This window comes from Callionymus lyra, chromosome 10 (assembly GCF_982586985.1).
Source record: "Callionymus lyra chromosome 10, fCalLyr1.hap1.1, whole genome shotgun sequence".
In the NCBI taxonomy this organism is placed as follows: Eukaryota; Metazoa; Chordata; class Actinopteri; order Syngnathiformes; family Callionymidae; genus Callionymus; species Callionymus lyra.
The window spans coordinates 3,899,303-3,920,000 of record NC_141827.1 but is presented as its reverse complement, the minus strand read 5'-3'; the positions used below and the strand labels follow the sequence as shown (position 1 = coordinate 3,920,000).

The following is a 20,698-nucleotide window of genomic DNA, read 5'->3' as shown; positions in this document are numbered from 1 at the left end:
ACTGAAAGCTGACAGCGAGGCTCGGAGCGAGAGGCAGAAGAAAGAGACGATCTTTTTGAAGTGGCTTCGACGGCTTCGACGGCTCCAGACCGCCGACTGTGGACGCCGAGTCCGGGCGAATCCTGCCGTCAGATAGTTGCTCTTAGAAACCAGCAGGAGGCGACGAAGGAAAGTAGATGTTGGATCTTCACAAAAGATGTCTGTGGCAGGAGAACATGTCGGCGCCGACACACTCACAGATGGTGGCAACACTTTATTTCTGGATACATTTGTAAGATCCTCTGTGACGGCGCCAATCAGCATAAAAATACTACTTCCTGTTTCCTGTCTGTCAGCTTTTCCTCCTCGCTCTACGTTTTGCTTCATTTTGCTTCAGTATTTTTGTTTACTGCTTTACATTATACAGACACTCCCCTGATTTGATTTACGGATCGTTAACTTACGACTAGAAGTGACTAACCAATGGCTATAAGATTATTTTATGTTAACAGACATTTTCTAATTATAATAATAATAATAATAATAATAATCTCTATTTATATAGCGCCTTTCTATACGTGGAAGTTCTTGACGAGAGACTCACACACACATGATCTTTGCTGGACGAACATCTACAAGAAGAAACGTGTTTCAAGATCTCTTGAATGTACTGGATCAAGTTTGCAATAAGTATCGTAACATTGTACGAACTAATTTGAAGATAATTAGCGAATTGCGAGTAATTCATAGAAAGATAATTTTTCAATAAGCAAAATCCAATTATAAATTTAAGAGAAAATTGGAGCATTTTTTGAATTTGGCTTAAAAGTATTTGATCAAAAGTTATAATAAAAACAATATAATTGTATTTGTTTAAAGCAACAATATGTTAATTCCAGAATATTGTTTCTGGCTCCCCGTGTGTCCGGACATTGTTACTGCAGCGTCATCATTCATTGTTTACGAAATAGGCTTTTGTTGTAAGTGTCTCCCCCTCGTCCCTTCACTGTCTCCCCCTCGTCCCTTCACTGTCTCCCCCTCGTCCCTTCACTGTCTCCCCCTCGTCCCTTCACTGTCTCCCCCTCGTCCCTTCACTGTCTCCCCCTCGTCCCTTCATTGTCTCCCCCTCGTCCCTTCATTGTCTCCCCCTCGTCCCTTCATTGTCTCCTCGTCCCTTCATTGTCTCCTCGTCCCTTCATTGTCTCCCCCTCGTCCCTTCATTGTCTCCTCGTCCCTTCATTGTCTCCCCCTCGTCCCTTCATTGTCTCTTCGTCCCTTCACTGTCTCCCCCTCGTCCCTTCACTGTCTCCCCCTCGTCCCTTCATTGTCTCCTCGTCCCTTCACTGTCTCCCCCTCGTCCCTTCACTGTCTCCCCCTCGTCCCTTCACTGTCTCCCCCTCGTCCCTTCATTGTCTCCCCCTCGTCCCTTCATTGTCTCCTCGTCCCTTCACTGTCTCCCCCTCGTCCCTTCATTGTCTCCCCCTCGTCCCTTCATTGTCTCCTCGTCCCTTCACTGTCTCCCCCTCGTCCCTTCATTGTCTCCCCCTCGTCCCTTCACTGTCTCCCCCTCGTCCCTTCACTGTCTCCCCCTCGTCCCTTCATTGTCTCCTCGTCCCTTCACTGTCTCCCCCTCGTCCCTTCACTGTCTCCCCCTCGTCCCTTCACTGTCTCCCCCTCGTCCCTTCATTGTCTCCCCCTCGTCCCTTCATTGTCTCCTCGTCCCTTCACTGTCTCCCCCTCGTCCCTTCATTGTCTCCCCCTCGTCCCTTCACTGTCTCCCCCTCGTCCCTTCACTGTCTCCCCCTCGTCCCTTCACTGTCTCCCCCTCGTCCCTTCACTGTCTCCCCCTCGTCCCTTCATTGTCTCCCCCTCGTCCCTTCATTGTCTCCCCCTCGTCCCTTCACTGTCTCCCCCTCGTCCCTTCAATGTCTCCCCCTCGTCCCTTCATTGTCTCCCCCTCGTCCCTTCATTGTCTCCCCCTCGTCCCTTCATTGTCTCCCCCTCGTCCCTTCAATGTCTCCCCCTCGTCCCTTCATTGTCTCCCCCTCGTCCCTTCATTGTCTCCCCCTCGTCCCTTCACTGTCTCCCCCTCGTCCCTTCACTGTCTCCCCCTCGTCCCTTCATTGTCTCCCCCTCGTCCCTTCACTGTCTCCCCCTCGTCCCTTCATTGTCTCCCCCTCGTCCCTTCACTGTCTCCCCCTCGTCCCTTCACTGTCTCCCCCTCGTCCCTTCACTGTCTCCCCCTCGTCCCTTCATTGTCTCCCCCTCGTCCCTTCATTGTCTCCCCCTCGTCCCTTCATTGTCTCCCCCTCGTCCCTTCATTGTCTCCCCCTCGTCCCTTCATTGTCTCCCCCTCGTCCCTTCACTGTCTCCCCCTCGTCCCTTCATTGTCTCCCCCTCGTCCCTTCATTGTCTCCCCCTCGTCCCTTCATTGTCTCCCCCTCGTCCCTTCACTGTCTCCCCCTCGTCCCTTCACTGTCTCCCCCTCGTCCCTTCACTGTCTCCCCCTCGTCCCTTCATTGTCTCCTCGTCCCTTCATTGTCTCCCCCTCGTCCCTTCATTGTCTCCTCGTCCCTTCACTGTCTCCCCCTCGTCCCTTCACTGTCTCCCCCTCGTCCCTTCACTGTCTCCCCCTCGTCCCTTCATTGTCTCCCCCTCGTCCCTTCATTGTCTCCTCGTCCCTTCACTGTCTCCCCCTCGTCCCTTCATTGTCTCCCCCTCGTCCCTTCACTGTCTCCCCCTCGTCCCTTCACTGTCTCCCCCTCGTCCCTTCACTGTCTCCCCCTCGTCCCTTCACTGTCTCCCCCTCGTCCCTTCATTGTCTCCCCCTCGTCCCTTCATTGTCTCCCCCTCGTCCCTTCACTGTCTCCCCCTCGTCCCTTCAATGTCTCCCCCTCGTCCCTTCATTGTCTCCCCCTCGTCCCTTCATTGTCTCCCCCTCGTCCCTTCATTGTCTCCCCCTCGTCCCTTCAATGTCTCCCCCTCGTCCCTTCATTGTCTCCCCCTCGTCCCTTCATTGTCTCCCCCTCGTCCCTTCACTGTCTCCCCCTCGTCCCTTCACTGTCTCCCCCTCGTCCCTTCATTGTCTCCCCCTCGTCCCTTCACTGTCTCCCCCTCGTCCCTTCATTGTCTCCCCCTCGTCCCTTCACTGTCTCCCCCTCGTCCCTTCACTGTCTCCCCCTCGTCCCTTCACTGTCTCCCCCTCGTCCCTTCATTGTCTCCCCCTCGTCCCTTCATTGTCTCCCCCTCGTCCCTTCATTGTCTCCCCCTCGTCCCTTCATTGTCTCCCCCTCGTCCCTTCATTGTCTCCCCCTCGTCCCTTCACTGTCTCCCCCTCGTCCCTTCATTGTCTCCCCCTCGTCCCTTCATTGTCTCCCCCTCGTCCCTTCATTGTCTCCCCCTCGTCCCTTCACTGTCTCCCCCTCGTCCCTTCACTGTCTCCCCCTCGTCCCTTCATTGTCTCCCCCTCGTCCCTTCACTGTCTCCCCCTAGTCCCTTCATTGTCTCCCCCTCGTCCCTTCACTGTCTCCCCCTCGTCCCTTCATTGTCTCCTCGTCCCTTCATTGTCTCCTCGTCCCTTCATTGTCTCCCCCTCGTCCCTTCACTGTCTCCCCCTCGTCCCTTCATTGTCTCCCCCTCGTCCCTTCATTGTCTCCCCCTCGTCCCTTCACTGTCTCCCCCTCGTCCCTTCACTGTCTCCCCCTCGTCCCTTCAATGTCTCCCCCTCGTCCCTTCATTGTCTCCCCCTCGTCCCTTCACTGTCTCCCCCTCGTCCCTTCACTGTCTCCCCCTCGTCCCTTCACTGTCTCCCCCTCGTCCTTTCATTGTCTCCCCCTCGTCCCTTCATTGTCTCCCCCTCGTCCCTTCACTGTCTCCCCCTCGTCCCTTCACTGTCTCCCCCTCGTCCCTTCATTGTCTCCCCCTCGTCCCTTCACTGTCTCCCCCTCGTCCCTTCACTGTCTCCCCCTCGTCCCTTCACTGTCTCCCCCTCGTCCCTTCACTGTCTCCCCCTCGTCCCTTCATTGTCTCCTCGTCCCTTCATTGTCTCCTCGTCCCTTCATTGTCTCCCCCTCGTCCCTTCACTGTCTCCCCCTCGTCCCTTCATTGTCTCCTCGCCCCTTCATTGTCTCCCCCTCGCCCCTTCATTGTCTCCCCCTCGACCCTTCATTGTCTCCCCCTCGTCCCTTCACTGTCTCCCCCTCGTCCCTTCATTGTCTCCTCGTCCCTTCACTGTCTCCTCGTCCCGGCTCCTCAAATGAGGCAGGGAAGCGGGAAAACTGTGGAAATGCAGAAGTCATTAAAAAGCCAATTACCGACAGGTTCAGGACCACAGGGAGCAGATCAGGGAACACTGGAGAGACCGTAAAGCCGTTGATATATGAAAACCCAAATAGCTCTGTGTGTGTGTTTGTGTGTATTTGTGTGTGTTTGTGTGTGTCTAAGTGTCATGGCCCGAGTGTCGTAAATTGTGGGTGAGTGTCGTAGATTTGTCTACACACCGGTGGATACAGGTTGAAATCATACCAGTTTTGCGGTGAGACACGTTTGTGTGTCTAAGGCAGAGTGTTTGTGTGTGTGTGTGTGTGTGTGTGTGTGTGTGTTAAATGTGTGGTAAATCAATGTCCCAATGTGTAACAGATATTTAATTCACTGGGCAATAAATCCCGGCGCAGCAGACAATGTTATCATTTTTTCACGTTACGCTGCCATAGAGTCATATATCAAATAGAACACACAACTACACACATATACATGGACACACACAACTACAAGTTTATAATCTAGGCATTATTTAAATGTAGTTATCCATCACACTAAACTAATCATTCTAGTTTGGGTAAAAGAAAGCACATCTGGAAGAACAAAATCTCAAAAGTAACTTGAGCTCATTAAATGTTCTTTTTTTTGTACAAAGTTCATATTATAATAAATCTGACACAGTTGTGCGACTTAACTGTGATTTTCTGCCTGCCTGACCCAGTGTTCCATTAAAAACCTCGAGGACAAGTGAAAAAATTGTTTTATTTTTATTTTTATTTGATACCTTTTTTACATATTGAATAACACCTACCCCTCCTTTCATCGTTAAGTCGTAGAAGGGCGACTGAGTGGACTCTGGTGGTGTTAACCTTCATAAAAAGTGAATGTATTGTTTTTGACAAAATGCATTATGGGTATAGATCTCAATTTTGCGAAGTTAATAGTAAAAACCACTGCGATCGATCTATTCACATGTACAAGAGTAACTTGTGTAACAAAAATCATAAATTATATAATAAATCATTCGCCTCCCTTCCTTCTGCAACTATTCCTATGATATAAATCTATGAAATCTATGATATATTTATGTTTTATTCTTTCTTCGTGGACGTCTGTTCATCACGTGGCCTGCGAGCATCTGTGTCGACTGAACGCTTCAAAGTCTCATGAAGAGAAGTGAAGCGAACGCAGATGTATTTAAACTGTTCGCCGCAGATGTTTCCTCTTCTCTTCGTCTTATCACCAGGAAAAACTGTGTCCACCAACGTAGCTCTTGAACTCCATGCGTGGATTTACTGGCTTTTCACACCATCGGCTGCACGAGTGTCTTTTTTTATGAAGGAGTTTTAAGTCTTTGAAATGAGAGTAGATGGATGGTAAAGTAAAGGAGGGGCTGGATCAGATCACTGATGGAAGGTCTGACCATGAATAAATGAAAGTAAGAACCAGAATTTTAAAATGATCCTGAAAGAAACTGGCAGCCAGAGTTTGAAGGAGAAATGTGAGTTCTTCTACTAGAGCAGCTCAGAATTCTGGCTGCAGAGTTTTGTATGAACTGCAGACGAGACACATCCTTCTGGTTTAGACAACAGAAGATAAATGCTTTATTGATCCCCGGAGGATAATTTTTTTGTCCAGTATCAATAACACATCCATCCATACAAACATCCATAAATACATGTAAAAAAAAAAATCAAATAAATGCATTAATATAAATGCATGAATACAAAACATATTAAAATACAAGTAAATACTTCAAAAAGTAAAAAGAGTGACCATCTGTTTAGTTTTAATCAACAAAAACGTGGTCATTCTGTACTACTGCAATACATTTAGAGTTAGCCTATTAGCTATTTTGATTAAATTAATTTAATAACGCCTTTTATGTGACTAGCCGCTAGCATGTACTTAGCATCTCATCGTGTTCCCTCAGTTTTTAAAGGTTTGTTGATGAAAAAAAAAGTTTTTTTTTTATAAAAACATATTTTCCAAAGCTGTTCAATTCTCCTCCTTACATCCCGCCGAGCTTCTTCCTCGCTCTCAGACTGATAGATGAGACCACCGGGGGCAGCGCAGGAAAAACAAACGATGACCTCTCGGCCATCGTCTCCAGAGCCGCCGTCCACACACTGGAGTTCGATCTCCTATAGGTCGACTCGTCACGACGCACACGCCGGGGACGGTCGGTGTTCAGAGTCGCCGCATGTCGATCCCCGGATCCTCTTCTGTTTTGCGACCGTAATTTATGGGCCTAATGAGAAAACAGAGAAGCTTTTCCCCCAAAGGCTGGATCGATATTGTCATTCCTGCCGTCTTTACCACCTTATTAGAGAAGGATTATCGCGGCTCAGGCCCTCAGGTGTGTGCGAGCGCCGGAGACCACATCCATCGCATCCTAGTTTAACGGCAGGAACTCGATGAACACCTTCCGCCTCTGAATACTGATGCTCGCTCGCTGCCATTAATATTTACCTCCCGCTAACTTTTTGATACGACTGGACTCCCGGGTTCAGACGTCTGAGCAGATTTTTCCTCGAGCAGAGAGTTGAGACTTCAGGCTCAGAGAATCTACTTATTGATGATTTCAGGGACTTCTGGAGAAAGATTATCATAAATTCAACTTCTGGTCGACCTTTGTTTTTTCGTTGTTGTGTGAGTCAGTCCTTCTTTGGTCAAATTATCTGCACAATTTCATTGCTGAATTGTCTTCACTGACACATTTAAAAACACCGTATGTGGATAAAAAAGTTTGTCACTAACTTTAACTACAAGAGGAAAAACATTTTTATATTATATTATATATATATATGTGGATATTTGTCTCAACATCAAAGTAGATGAATATTCCTGTTGATGTTATGATCTTTAAAGTGTAACTTAAGTGTTTATGTGTGTGTTGTTGTGATGTGTGACTCTATTGTATCATCAGTGTGTGTGTGTTGTTGTGATGTGTGACTCTATTGTATCATCAGTGTTTAAAGTGTAACTTAAGTGTTTGTGTGTGTGTAGTTGTGATGTGTGACTCTATTGTATCATCAGTGTGTGTGTGTTGTTGTGATGTGTGACTCTATTGTATCATCAGTGTGTGTGTGTTGTTGTGATGTGTGACTCTATTGTATCATCAGTGTGTGTGTGTGTTGTTGTGATGTGTGACTCTATTGTATCATCAGTGTGTGTGTGTTGTTGTGATGTGTGACTCTATTATATCATCAGTGTGTGTGTGTTGTTGTGATGTGTGACTCTATTGTATCATCAGTGTGTGTTTGTACAAAACTCTCTTTTCATTGAAATATTGACATTAGAAAACTTTGTTTTTCTGGAGATTCAATCTTGTTGACCATAACCACACCCACTCTGCTGTGATTGGTCAAACATGGAGGTTTGTCACCGTGCGTCATCCACCCCGGAAGTCTCCACCTCCAAGGGACTCGTTGTATAAACAAAGTGTGATCACAGCTGGAGGAGGAGTGAAGCCATTATTACATCATAATGGACTCTCGTAACCTCTCGTTCGTCCAGATTTTAAGAGCAACTTTATAAAGTAATAAAGTGTAAAACATGGTCATGATGAGAAGTTACTGCATCTTGAAGAACATTTACTACATCCCCTGCCATCCTGTCCAGGGTGTCCCCGCCTCTCGCCCGAAAAAACTGGATAAGATTACAGCCCCTCCAGACACCTTCATAAGGGAACAAGTGTCATAGAAAATTAATGAATGGAAAATGTAACAATAACTTTTTCGCTTATTTACTGCAGGTTTCTTTTAGAAAGTAACCCTCGCAATAAACAAGGTACATTTGTTCAGACCTTGTTCGAGTCGACCTTGACTACGGATCTTGCAGGTTCTTTTTTTGACGGTAACCAGGAAACTTTATCGTCAAATACTCGTCATTATTGTACTTAATGGTTGAATCAATGTGACAATCCTAGTAAAACTGTTGCAGGAAGAACTCGAGCACAAACTCAATAATCGGACTCGGATTGATTTTAACTGACATTTCTGGCCACTCGCCCGTTCCTCGACCCCTAAAAGTCCAGCTGGTCCAGCGAACACAACACTAGCGCTCGTATGTTGGCAGTTGTAGACCAGAACCCGACAACTCGACTGAATAAAATCATCAGTTCAGCCTGAGGGTCTTATTTAAAATTGAATCAGCATCCGACACAAAAGCGTCTGCCTTTGCCAGGAATCTGGGATCAGATGGTTCCTCCTGCTCTTACGAGAGTGAAAAGAGGCTTTTGAGATGATAAACACGCTCCTGCTTCCTCGCATCTTATCCATAATAAACCTCGGCACTTGCAACACGGCGTCTCGTTCTCCTGCTCCTCGGCCTCCGAGGTCTTACTGGGGCAAAATTCCCACCAAATGTTGAGAATCCAATAACTAATTCCACTTTGTTCTGGAGCCAAATCATGCTTCTTTCATGGCCTCGCTGAGTTGCCGAAGTTATGAACCCATAAAGCTGTTTGTGAAGTCGGGCAGTCGGAATAATCTGAGGCGATAAGAGCCAGTAAAGCGAGAGGATGTTTGCGTCGTGCTGCTTTTAGAAGGAGATATAATGCGATTATCCGAGTGTTACGACATTCTGTCTCTGATGGGCTTCATTCGTGGACCATTTGCAAACTGAAGCTTCAAAATTGCAACCATTTTCTGTCCGTATGAAGCTTCATTTACCAGCTTTTTTTATGGAGGTCTTCTCGAGCCTCTGCGTCGATCTGATGACTTGCTTTTCTAAAAGGTATCTTTTTATAATTATCCAGCAACACTTGTTAACACAATGTTACCTTTTATTAGGATTTTAGCTTCATGTTAATGTTGTTTTAATCTGATGTGAATCTAGTTTCTCTACTTATTTCAAATTAACAAAAATGGAAACGAAGAAAAAGCCTGACTCTTGAAAAATAAAAACAAGTATTATTAAGAAAATGGATGGATGGATGGATGGATGGATGGATGGATGGATGGATGGATGGATGGATGGATGGATGGATGGAAGGATGGATGGATGGATGGATGGATGGATGGATGGATGGATGGATGGATGGAAGGATGGATGGATGGATGGATGGATGGATGGATGGATGGATGGATGGATGGATGGATGGATGGATGGATGGATGGATGGATGGATGGATGGATGGGTGCGTGGGTGGATGGATGGATGGATGGATGGATGGATGGATGGATGGGTGCGTGGGTGGATGGATGGATGGATGGATGGATGGATGGATGGATGGATGGATGGATGGGTGCGTGGGTGGATGGATGGATGGATGGATGGATGGATGGATGGATGGATGGATGGATGGATGGATGGATGGATGGATGGGTGCGTGGGTGGATGGATGGATGGATGGATGGATGGATGGATGGATGGGTGCGTGGGTGGATGGATGGATGGATGGATGGATGGATGGATGGATGGATGGATGGATGTATGGATGGATGGATGGATGGGTGCGTGGGTGGATGGATGGATGGATGGATGGATGGATGGATGGATGGATGGATGGATGGGTGCGTGGGTGGATGGATGGATGGATGGATGGATGGATGGATGGATGGATGGATGGATGGATGGATGGATGGATGGATGGATGGATGGGTGCGTGGGTGGATGGATGGATGGATGGATGGATGGATGGATGGATGGATGGATGGATGGATGGATGGATGGATGGATGGATGGATGGATGGATGGATGGATGGATGGATGGGTGCGTGGGTGGATGGATGGATGGATGGATGGATGAATGGATGGATGGATGGATGGATGGATGGATCCCTCAGTAGATCTTCTTTGGGAAATTGAATTTCCAGTTCACAGCAGACGATAGTTTCATTAAAACAAGAACAAAGTGCAAATAAAAATAACAAAGTGCAAACATAAAAAACATAGATCATGTGAACATTATTTGTAGAATAATTCATATCCATCGCAAAACTTTCTCCGTTTATTGTTTTGTATGAGATATATATTTCTCCTGAATCATTTTGTTGACGTAAAGTGTAACCTTGTGAACTTTATGAATGTACGAGAAATCGAAGTACTATGAAAGTTGTAACAGTGCAAAGTACAAAAGTATTGCAGTTTTTTGGGTTCAAAAACGGCAAGGATTAAAAAAAAGTTGCTAAAAACTTCTATTAATAAGCGACAGAACTGAGGATGCTGGGAAAATCAGATAGAACTAGAATCAAAATGTGACACTAGGTGGCGCTATCGCAAACATCCAAGTAACAAAAGACCAATCGGAGGACGCGATCAAAGCTACGACACTGTGGCGTCAAAAGCAGGATGATGGAAACAAGCCACGACCACTTGCATGGAAATATTTCCCAAATAAGTCCTTATTTTCCGAAGACTTTTGTTCCTTCAACTCATGAGTTTATCATATTATGAAGTGAATTAAAAGTGAGATGATTTTCCACTTCCAGGTGTTTTTCTTGAAGTTGTTTTGTGTTGATTGAACTCTTGGAAAAACTGTGTTGACGCTCGAGCGGCGACTTGAAAGCGAACGGAAGTCGATGAAATCCCACGATTCTGACTCGACAGCGTTTCAAGTCCACGATGAATAGTGTATAAAAGCGGAAGCACCTGAGCCTCGGAAAAAACTCTCCGGGAAAGTTGAGCGTCATTTAGTCAAACTGAAATGTTCATGAGCCTAAAAGAGTTGACAGGAAGTGGAGATGAAGCGCGACAGCGCCCCCTGGAGGTGCATGATGGACGTTTCCAGGCCACATGTGGACACTGTCTTTACAGGCTGGAAAAAAGAGAACCTTGTGAAACTACAAACGTGAACCGAACCATCAGGAATAACTAAGAGATTTGCAACGAGACTCTTAACTCAAAAGGCACAAAACCTTCCTGAACGAGGGAAATGAAAGAGATTGAAGATCTACACACCAAAAAAAAAAACCTCCTGGCTTTGAGCGCGAGGCCCCGGGGAGCCGTTGGGCGGCGAGCAGCTTGTGTCGGAGAGAAAGTCGGGGAAGTAATTGATCTCCTGAAAACGCGATTTAGTCTCGACTTCTATTTGCTTTCATGTCCGATAACCGTTGTTCCTTTAAAGTGAGGAACGTCCGACAGGAGAAGTTTGTTTTGCGTCTCTGATGGCGAGCAGCGTTTGAAGAAGCAGATCTACGTCATTGTCGTCCATTATTGAGTGCAATCATCTGCCTCTTTGTTCCCGCAACAAAACAGACACCAGGGGCCTCGTTTGGTTTAGCTTTCATTTCAGGAAAATGTTGTTTAAATGAGACGCTCCGGGAGTTTTGAGCAGGAATCAGTGGAGTTGAAATTCAAAAAGTAAATAAACTTTGAATTAAAAGTTCAGACGTTCAGGGTACGACGTGTCGCTGAGTTAACTATAGGTTTCTAAGAGGCCACATCTGAGGTGAGGGGCCACATATGTGGTGAGGGGCCACATCAGTCGTGAGGGGCCACATCAGTCATGAGGGGCCACATCAGTCGTGAGGGGCCACATCAGTCGTGAGGGACCACATCAGTCGTGAGGGGCCACATCTGTTGTCAGGGGCCACATCTGTCGTGAAGGGCCACATCTGTTGTCAGGGGCCACATCTATCGTGAGGGGCCACATCTATCGTGAGGGGCCACATCTATCGTGAGGGGCCACATCTGTTGTCAGGGGCCACATCAGTCGTGAGGGGCCACATCTGTTGTCAGGGGCCACATCTATCGTGAGGGGCCACATCTGTTGTCAGGGGCCACATCTATCGTGAGGGGCCACATCAGTCGTGAGGGGCCACATCAGTCGTGAAGGGCCACATCTGTTGTCAGGGGCCACATCAGTCGTGAGGGGCCACATCAGTCGTGAGGGGCCACATCAGTCGTGAAGGGCCACATCAGTCGTGAAGGGCCACATCTGTCGTGAAGGGCCACATCTGTCGTGAAGGGCCACATCAGTCGTGAGGGGCCACATCAGTCGTGAGGGGCCACATCTGTTGTGAGGGGCCACATCTGTTGTCAGGGGCCACATCTGTTGTGAGGGGCCACATCAGTCATGAGGGGCCACATCAGTCGTGAGGGGCCACATCTGTTGTCAGGGGCCACATCAGTCGTGAGGGGCCACATCAGTCGTGAGGGGCCACATCAGTCGTGAGGGGCCACATCAGTCGTGAGGGGCCACATCTGTTGTCAGGGGCCACATCAGTCGTGAGGGGCCACATCAGTCGTGAGGGGCCACATCAGTCGTGAGGGGCCACATCAGTCGTGAGGGGCCACATCAGTCGTGAGGGGCCACATCAGTCGTGAGGGGCCACAACGCCAACAAGGTCAGGATAAAGCTGGAGTCTGTCCCAGCTGCTTAGGGCAAGAGGCTGGAAACACCCTGAAATTCTTCTCTTTCTTCTCATTTTGGTCGTTGTTCTCGTTTTAGTTCTTCTTTCATTGTTCTTCTGGTTTTTGTTGTTCTTTTTGTTTTTGTTTTAGTTCTTGTTTTAGTTCTTCTGGTTTTAGTTCTTGTTCTTATTTTTTTCTCCTTTTTTTTTCTTCTCGTTCTTATAATTTTTGTCGTTGTTCTGGTTTAAGTTCTTCCTTTTTGTTCTTCTCATTTTTAGTGTTTGCTGTTTTTCTCTTCTTTTTTGTAACTCTTGTTTTGGTTCTTCTCATTGTTCTTTTAGTTCTTCTTGTTTTCTTTCTTTGCTCTGATCTCTCTTGTTTTGTTCCTCTTTCAGTTCTTGTCCTTCTTGTTTCTCTTTATTTTCTCTTGTCTTTTTCTTCTTCTTGTTGTTCTTCCTTTTTTTGTTCTAGTTGTTCTTGTTCTACATACATAGATCTAGAGCACACGGTCAAACGAGTCATGATGTTTTAAGGGTTTTAAAGGGTGAAGCTGAGTTTGTATCACACTTAATATTAATAATATTATAATATATATATATAATAATTAATATAATAAAAATAAAAAATATTTAAAAACAACTTCTTCTTCTTCTTCTTCTTCTTCTTCTTCTTCTTCTTCTTCTTCTTCTGGTTGATAATGAGCTCGTGGCTCCACCATGGGATCTCATCTCATCACAGTCCAGTGCTGTGTCTCAAATCGCATACTAATCTTAGTATGCTAGAAGTTAGTATGCATCAGTTTAGTATGCATACTAACTAGTACGCAAATTCTCCGCAGATAGTATGTCTCAAATCAAACCCTGAAGCTACACACTAACCGGAAATCACATGACAGCTTCTTCTTCTACTTCTATTTAATGATGTTTCAAGCAGCTGTTTGAACACTAGCGCCACCTGCTGGCAGCACGTATTGCAACTTTGGAAAAAGAAATAAAGAAAAAATATGAGAATCTAAATAATCGCGAGATATTTAAGCTGGTATCAGCAGCGAAGACGTGTTTATCCTCCTACTGCTGCTGAAAATACACATTTAAGTATATGAATATATATGCATTTATATATGATGTAACTTCCGTTTAAAACGTCACTAAAATGGCGGTTGTTTAGTGTGTTTAGTGTCCATCGAACCATGCTAGTTTTGTGGGCGTGTTAGTACGCCGATTTAGTGTGCATGGCGCACTAAATTTCGCATACTAAGAATTGAGACACACTAACGTACTAAAAATACTAACTTTTAGTAGCTAGTGTGCGATTTGAGACACAGCTCTGCTGTTTCTCTGCTTCTTCTTCTTCTTCTTGGACCACTGTGTTCTGGTGTCAGGGACCCCGGCAACGATCTCACAGAACTCCACCAGCGCCTCGTGATCCTCCGTCTATTCATACGAACGCGCAGGAGTTTGTCGGATAATTATAAAATAATTGTGCGACACACGGACGAGTGCGACGTCCGAGATGATGTGAGGAACGTCCTGAGGTTTGAACCCAGCGTTGATCTGAGGCTTCATCGTCGAGGTGAAGCGGCGCGTGATACACACTTTCACGCAGGAAGATGACAAACAGATGATGACACTGGTGTGTGTGTGTGTGTGTGTGTGTGTGATGCAGGGCCATTACACATTCAGGACACACAACATATGGGTTCCAGTGCCAGCGCTCGAGACCCTCGGGGGGAACTCTGTGAAATAAACCAACGCAATGGGCCGAAGAATAATGTGAGACTGTTTCAGGCCCCGATGGTTGTGTTACATGATGATGATGATGATGATGATGATGATGATGATGATGATGATGATGATGATGGTGATGATGATGATGACGCACATCGTGTGCGGATCATCTGCGGCGCAGCTGATGCTCATGTACCTCGTGACCTTTGATCCTCACAAGGTCGCACTTGTTTGTGACCCTCCAGCTGGTCACGACACACAGAACTAGGTGAACAAATGGGATTTTATTTTTGTGTCGGAGTTTTTTAACACTTTAGGAAGGAAACACATAAAAACATTTACAATAAAACAGTTTTTTTGTATTTGATAAAATATATTATAGGTAAAAAGTACATTTAGGAACCAAAACATACATGAAAAATATGTAATATATTCTTTTTTATTCAATAATAATAAAATACATTTTAAATATATATATATATATGTTTGGTATCATATTTATAACAATAACTAAAAATAAATTCAGAAAACAAAATAATACATGAAAATATATTTTTAATAAAATACACAATGAATTAATTATTTTGATAGCAAATTAAAAATAAATAAAACAAAAGTACGTTTAGGAACTAAAAATACTTGAAAATATATAATAAATTGTTTGTTTTTTCAATAAAATTCATTATAGATACAATGTGTTTGATCAACATTTGGAAACAAAATAATATATAAAAACACAAAGTGATTGAAAAAAATAAAACAAAAGTATATTTACTAACCAAAACATACATGCAAAATACATTATTTATGTATTTTTTTTATTTAATGAAATACATCATAGACATAAATTCAATATCAGATTTATAAAAGAAATAAAAAAACAAAATTATACATAAAAATACCTGATACATTTTCAATAAAATACATAATAAATACATTATTTTGATATCTAAATAAAAATAAACAAAACAAGAACCATTAGGAACCAGAAATACATTAAAACATGTGATAAATAGTTTGTTTTCTTTCAATAAAATACATTATAGATACAATATAATGACATCATATTTATTTAAAGAAATCAAAAAACGACATTTGGAAACCAAATAATACATAAAAACACTGAACTATTTAGAAATTGAAAAAATAAAACAAAAATATATTTAGGAACCAAAACAATGCATGAAAAATATGAAATACATTATTTGTTTCTCAATAAAAAACATTATACATGAGTTACTTTCAATTTTTTTTATCAAAATAAAGTAAATTTGTAAACCGAATAATACATTAAAAAATACTTAAATCATTTTGAATAAAATACAAAATAATAGCAAATTTAAAATTAAAATAAAGCAAAAGTTCATGGAAATACAACAAAAAAGAAATAGTGTTTATAAAGCGTCTCTACGTTGAGAATGTGTTACTAATGATCAGAATCCTGCAACTTTTCCATTGATCTCACGAACACTCGGTTCATTTTACCTCCGACTCACAAATCCATAAACACACAATCGAACTGATTCCCAGAGTTTCTTCTCCACGATCGTCCAAATAAATGTTGATACAGACGAAGCTTTTCATCGACCGCGCGATGGTGACATTTATGAAGCGACAAGATAACATCGATCAGAGCTTTACATGGAGAAACAAATTGTAAGTCATTTATATTTGTAGGGAGTTTTACTAGACCAGGGTCACAAAGCGCTTAAACAATCAAAACAATACTCAATAAAATATAAACTTTAAAAGATCAAGATAAAACTGAGAGAAACACAGGAGTCTCAGAGAATCAAGGAAAAGCTCAAATAAAAGAGTCTTGAGATGTTTCTTGAAGGAGTCAGTAGATCATCAAACACACATGTTTCTTGAAGGAGTCAGTAGATCATCAAACACTGATGTTTCTTGAAGGAGTCAGTAGATCATCAAACACAGATGTTTCTTGAAGGAGTCAGTAGATCATCAAACACACATGTTTCTTGAAGGAGTCAGTAGATCATCAAACACAGATGTTTCTTGAAGGAGTCAGTAGATCATCAAACACAGATGTTTCTTGAAGGAGTCAGTAGATCATCAAACACAGATGTTTCTTGAAGGAGTCAGTAGATCATCAAACACAGATGTTTCTTGAAGGAGTCAGTAGATCATCAAACACAGATGTTTCTTGAAGGAGTCAGTAGATCATCAAACACAGATGTTTCTTGAAGGAGTCAGTAGATCATCAAACACAGATGTTTCTTGAAGGAGTCAGTAGATCATCAAACACAGAGATGTTTCTTGAAGGAGTCAGTAGATCATCAAACACAGATGTTTCTTGAAGGAGTCAGTAGATCATCAAACACAGATGTTTCTTGAAGGAGTCAGTAGATCATCAAACACAGATGTTTCTTGAAGGAGTCAGTAGATCATCAAACACAGATGTTTCTTGAAGGAGTCATTAGATCATCAAACACAGATGTTTCTTGAAGGAGTCAGTAGATCATCAAACACAGATGTTTCTTGAAGGAGTCAGTAGATCATCAAACACAGATGTTTCTTGAAGGAGTCAGTAGATCATCAAACACAGATGTTTCTTGAAGGAGTCAGTAGATCATCAAACACATGTTTCTTGGAGGAGTCAGTAGATCATCAAACACAGATGTTTCTTGAAGGAGTCAGTAGATCATCAAACACAGATGTTTCTTGAAGGAGTCAGTAGATCATCAAACACAGATGTTTTTTGAAGGAGTCAGTAGATCATCAAACACAGATGTTTCTTGAAGGAGTCAGTAGATCATCAAACACAGATGTTTCTTGAAGGAGTCAGTAGATCATCAAACACAGATGTTTCTTGAAGGAGTCAGTAGATCATCAAACACAGATGTTTCTTGAAGGAGTCAGTAGATCATCAAACACAGAGATGTTTCTTGAAGGAGTCAGTAGATCATCAAACACAGATGTTTCTTGAAGGAGTCAGTAGATCATCAAACACAGATGTTTCTTGAAGGAGTCAGTAGATCATCAAACAAAGATGTTTCTTGAAGGAGTCAGTAGATCATCAAACACAGATGTTTCTTGAAGGAGTCATTAGATCATCAAACACAGATGTTTCTTGAAGGAGTCAGTAGATCATCAAACACAGATGTTTCTTGAAGGAGTCAGTAGATCATCAAACACAGATGTTTCTTGAAGGAGTCAGTAGATCATCAAACACAGATGTTTCTTGAAGGAGTCAGTAGATCATCAAACACATGTTTCTTGGAGGAGTCAGTAGATCATCAAACACAGATGTTTCTTGAAGGAGTCAGTAGATCATCAAACACAGATGTTTCTTGAAGGAGTCAGTAGATCATCAAACACAGATGTTTTTTGAAGGAGTCAGTAGATCATCAAACACAGATGTTTCTTGAAGGAGTCAGTAGATCATCAAACACAGATGTTTCTTGAAGGAGTCAGTAGATCATCAAACACAGATGTTTCTTGAAGGAGTCAGTAGATCATCAAACACATGTTTCTTGAAGGAGTCAGTAGATCATCAAACACAGATGTTTCTTGAAGGAGTCAGTAGATCATCAAACACAGATGTTTCTTGAAGGAGTCAGTAGATCATCAAACACAGATGTTTCTTGAAGGAGTCAGTAGATCATCAAACACAGAGATGGTTCCAAAGCTTAGGAGCAACAGTCTGGAAGGATTTCTCTCCTCTGGTCCAGAAGTTCAGGAACCATCAGTAGATTCTGATCCACAGACCTCAGAGCCCGAGCTGGGGTGTTAGTCTGGATCAGATCACCGATGGAAGGTCTGACCATGAATAGATCTGAAAGTAAGAACCAGAATTTTAAAATGATCCTGAAAGAAACTGGCAGCCAGTGAAGAGTTTGAAGGAGAAATGTGAGTTCTTCTACTAGAGCGGCTCAGCTCTAGTATGTAAATGAAGCAACAAGATAACATTGACTAAAGCTTCACATGAACAAACAAATATTAAGTAAGTAAATCATAAAGTCGTCACGTTTAACTGTGGATTATCTTCATGATCAACACCTGGATCGACCCGAACAGAAAACCATCAACTCTCTGGTTAACTTTATGTGGAGCATGTGATGGAGTGACTCGTGTCAACTGGGAGTTTTGCTCAAAGGTACTTCAGCAGCTCAGAGACTCAGTGATACAGACTTTTGATTCTGACGGATTTTGGAAAGTAAAAGAATTCTCGGAAGAATTATGAAAACAGTTGGTCTCCTGTGGCAGAGTGTGCTGCAAGGTTTGTTGTGTGTCGCTGTGACCCACTTATTCTGATGGTGTGTGTGTGTGTGTGTGTGTGTGTGTGTGTGTTTGTGTGTTGACAGATGACTTTTTCTGGCGTTAACACATTGTTCATGACCCAGCAAAGCGGTGAAATGTACGCTGGCTAAAGAAACAACACATGAGACCCTGGTCATAATCGTACACAACTACACAAAAACAGCCATTTAGTGACAACATCTAACATTTAACTGTCACTTTATGTACTTCCTGCTTATTTGATCACATATATTCAATATTAATATATATTTTTATTCATACTGTGAGATTTTACATCGATATAACCTCAAAGAACCAACAAATTAACCTTTATTTTATTTGGAAACGAACAAAAGCATTGAATGTCATTTTTTTCTTGTTTTTGTTCTTGTTCTTTTGTTTTTTCTTGTTGTTTTTCTCGTTTATGTATTTCTTGTTCTTCTCATTTTAGTCCTTGTTCTCGTTTTAGTTCTCCTTTTATTTGTTCTTCAAATTGTTGGTGTTATTTTTGTTAGGTTAGGTAGAACTTTATTGATCGATATTTGATTTATTTTTATTGGATTGTTTTTGTTTTTCTTCATTTTCTTTCTTGTTTTTGTTCTTGTCTTTCTTTGCTCAGATTTCTCTTGTTATGTTCCCCTGTTTTTTGTTCCTCTTCTGGTTGTTCTTGTCCTTGTTTCTCTTTATTTTCTCTTTTTTTGTTCTTCTTGTTCTTCTTTTTTTTGTTGTAGTTGTTCTTGTTCTATGTTTGACACAATTTTCAATGTTTAAGGAATTATCAGCTTAAATTTGTATCATTTCAATTTAATCATAACAATTTTGTGTTACATTTAAATAAAATCTTCATTATTTTGTATTTATATATATATTTTTAATTCTTTGGTCAAATAATAGAGTTTTTAACAAAACTATTTTCATGTCTGAAAATGTTCTCGACGACCATCTTTCTCTATAAAGTTAGATGTTTGGAAACAAATCTGAATCACTTTTATTTAGACTTTTACTATATTTACGATATGAAAAAAGTACATTTAGGAACGAAAAAGCTCATGAAAAATATGTAAAATATTCATTTTTATTTAGTAAAATACATCATACATTCATTAACTTTGTATCAGATTTATAAAATCTAAATAAAAAACGAAATAATACATAAAAATGGTTTATACATTTCATTCAAACCCACGATAAATGAATGATTCACGGCAGCAAGAGACGAACCCGCCGATGAAAAGGACACTTTGGAACCTCGACACCTCGTCTTCATCTTCTCGCCGAATCTTGGCTCAATAACTCGCCGTCTCGCCGCTGGCGAGCGTCCAAATGGAGGCGTCCCACTCGTAAAACCCTCCATCCTGCTCCATAAAGCAGAGACTAAAACACACTCCAGTCTCCGCTCGACGCCGAGAATGTGTTTTACGCGGCGGTTCGGAACCTCCGGGGCGTGAATCCATTAGGAAGTTAATATACGAGCGGTGTGAGTTAAAGAGACGCTCGCCTCGGTGTCGGGCGACACTTCAGGAGCTTCAGCCGGTGTTTAATTGGTGTCTGTGTCTCACTCAAGGTTCCTTCATGGTGGTGAACGCCTCGGGTCGGGCGTCCGGGCAGAAGGCTCACCTCTACATGCCCACCCTGAAGGAGAACGACACCCACTGCATCGACTTCCTCTACTCGCTCTCCAGCCGCAACGGGGCGAGTCCAGGAACTCTTAACGTCTACATCAAGGTGCGTTTGAGGAGGTTGACGGTTGAAGTCTGAGCAGGAAAAGGTTGAATGATGGAGAGACTTTTGTTCTTCTGAAGGTTCTTCAGTGAGTAGAAGATACTTCCACATTATCTCAACAAATTCTACACCAGAGTCAAGTACTGGACAATACTACACATATATACTTGTTACTACACTATCACAACACCAGAGTCAAGTACTGGACAATACTACACATATATACTTGTTACTACACTATTACAACACCAGAGTCAAGTACTGGACAATACTACACATATATACTTGTAACTACACTATCACAACACCAGAGTCAAGTACTGGACAATACTACACATATATACTTGTTACTACACTATTACAACACCAGAGTCAAGTACTGGACAATACTACACATATATACTTGTTACTACACTATCACAACACCAGAGTCAAGTACTGGACAATAC

General features: G+C 42.8%; 1 protein-coding gene across 2 annotated transcripts in view; it reads left to right on the top strand.

The window, feature by feature from the left end:
* The window catches only part of ptprt (protein tyrosine phosphatase receptor type T), a 305,407-nt gene that overhangs the window by 61,246 nt on the left and 223,463 nt on the right, over positions 1 to 20,698 (top strand). For both annotated transcript variants that reach the window (XM_087799988.1, XM_087799990.1), the window contains exon 3: positions 20,092 to 20,252. In XM_087799988.1, the coding sequence (XP_087656114.1) occupies positions 20,092 to 20,252 (161 nt within the window). The remainder of the gene's footprint in view (positions 1 to 20,091; positions 20,253 to 20,698) is intronic.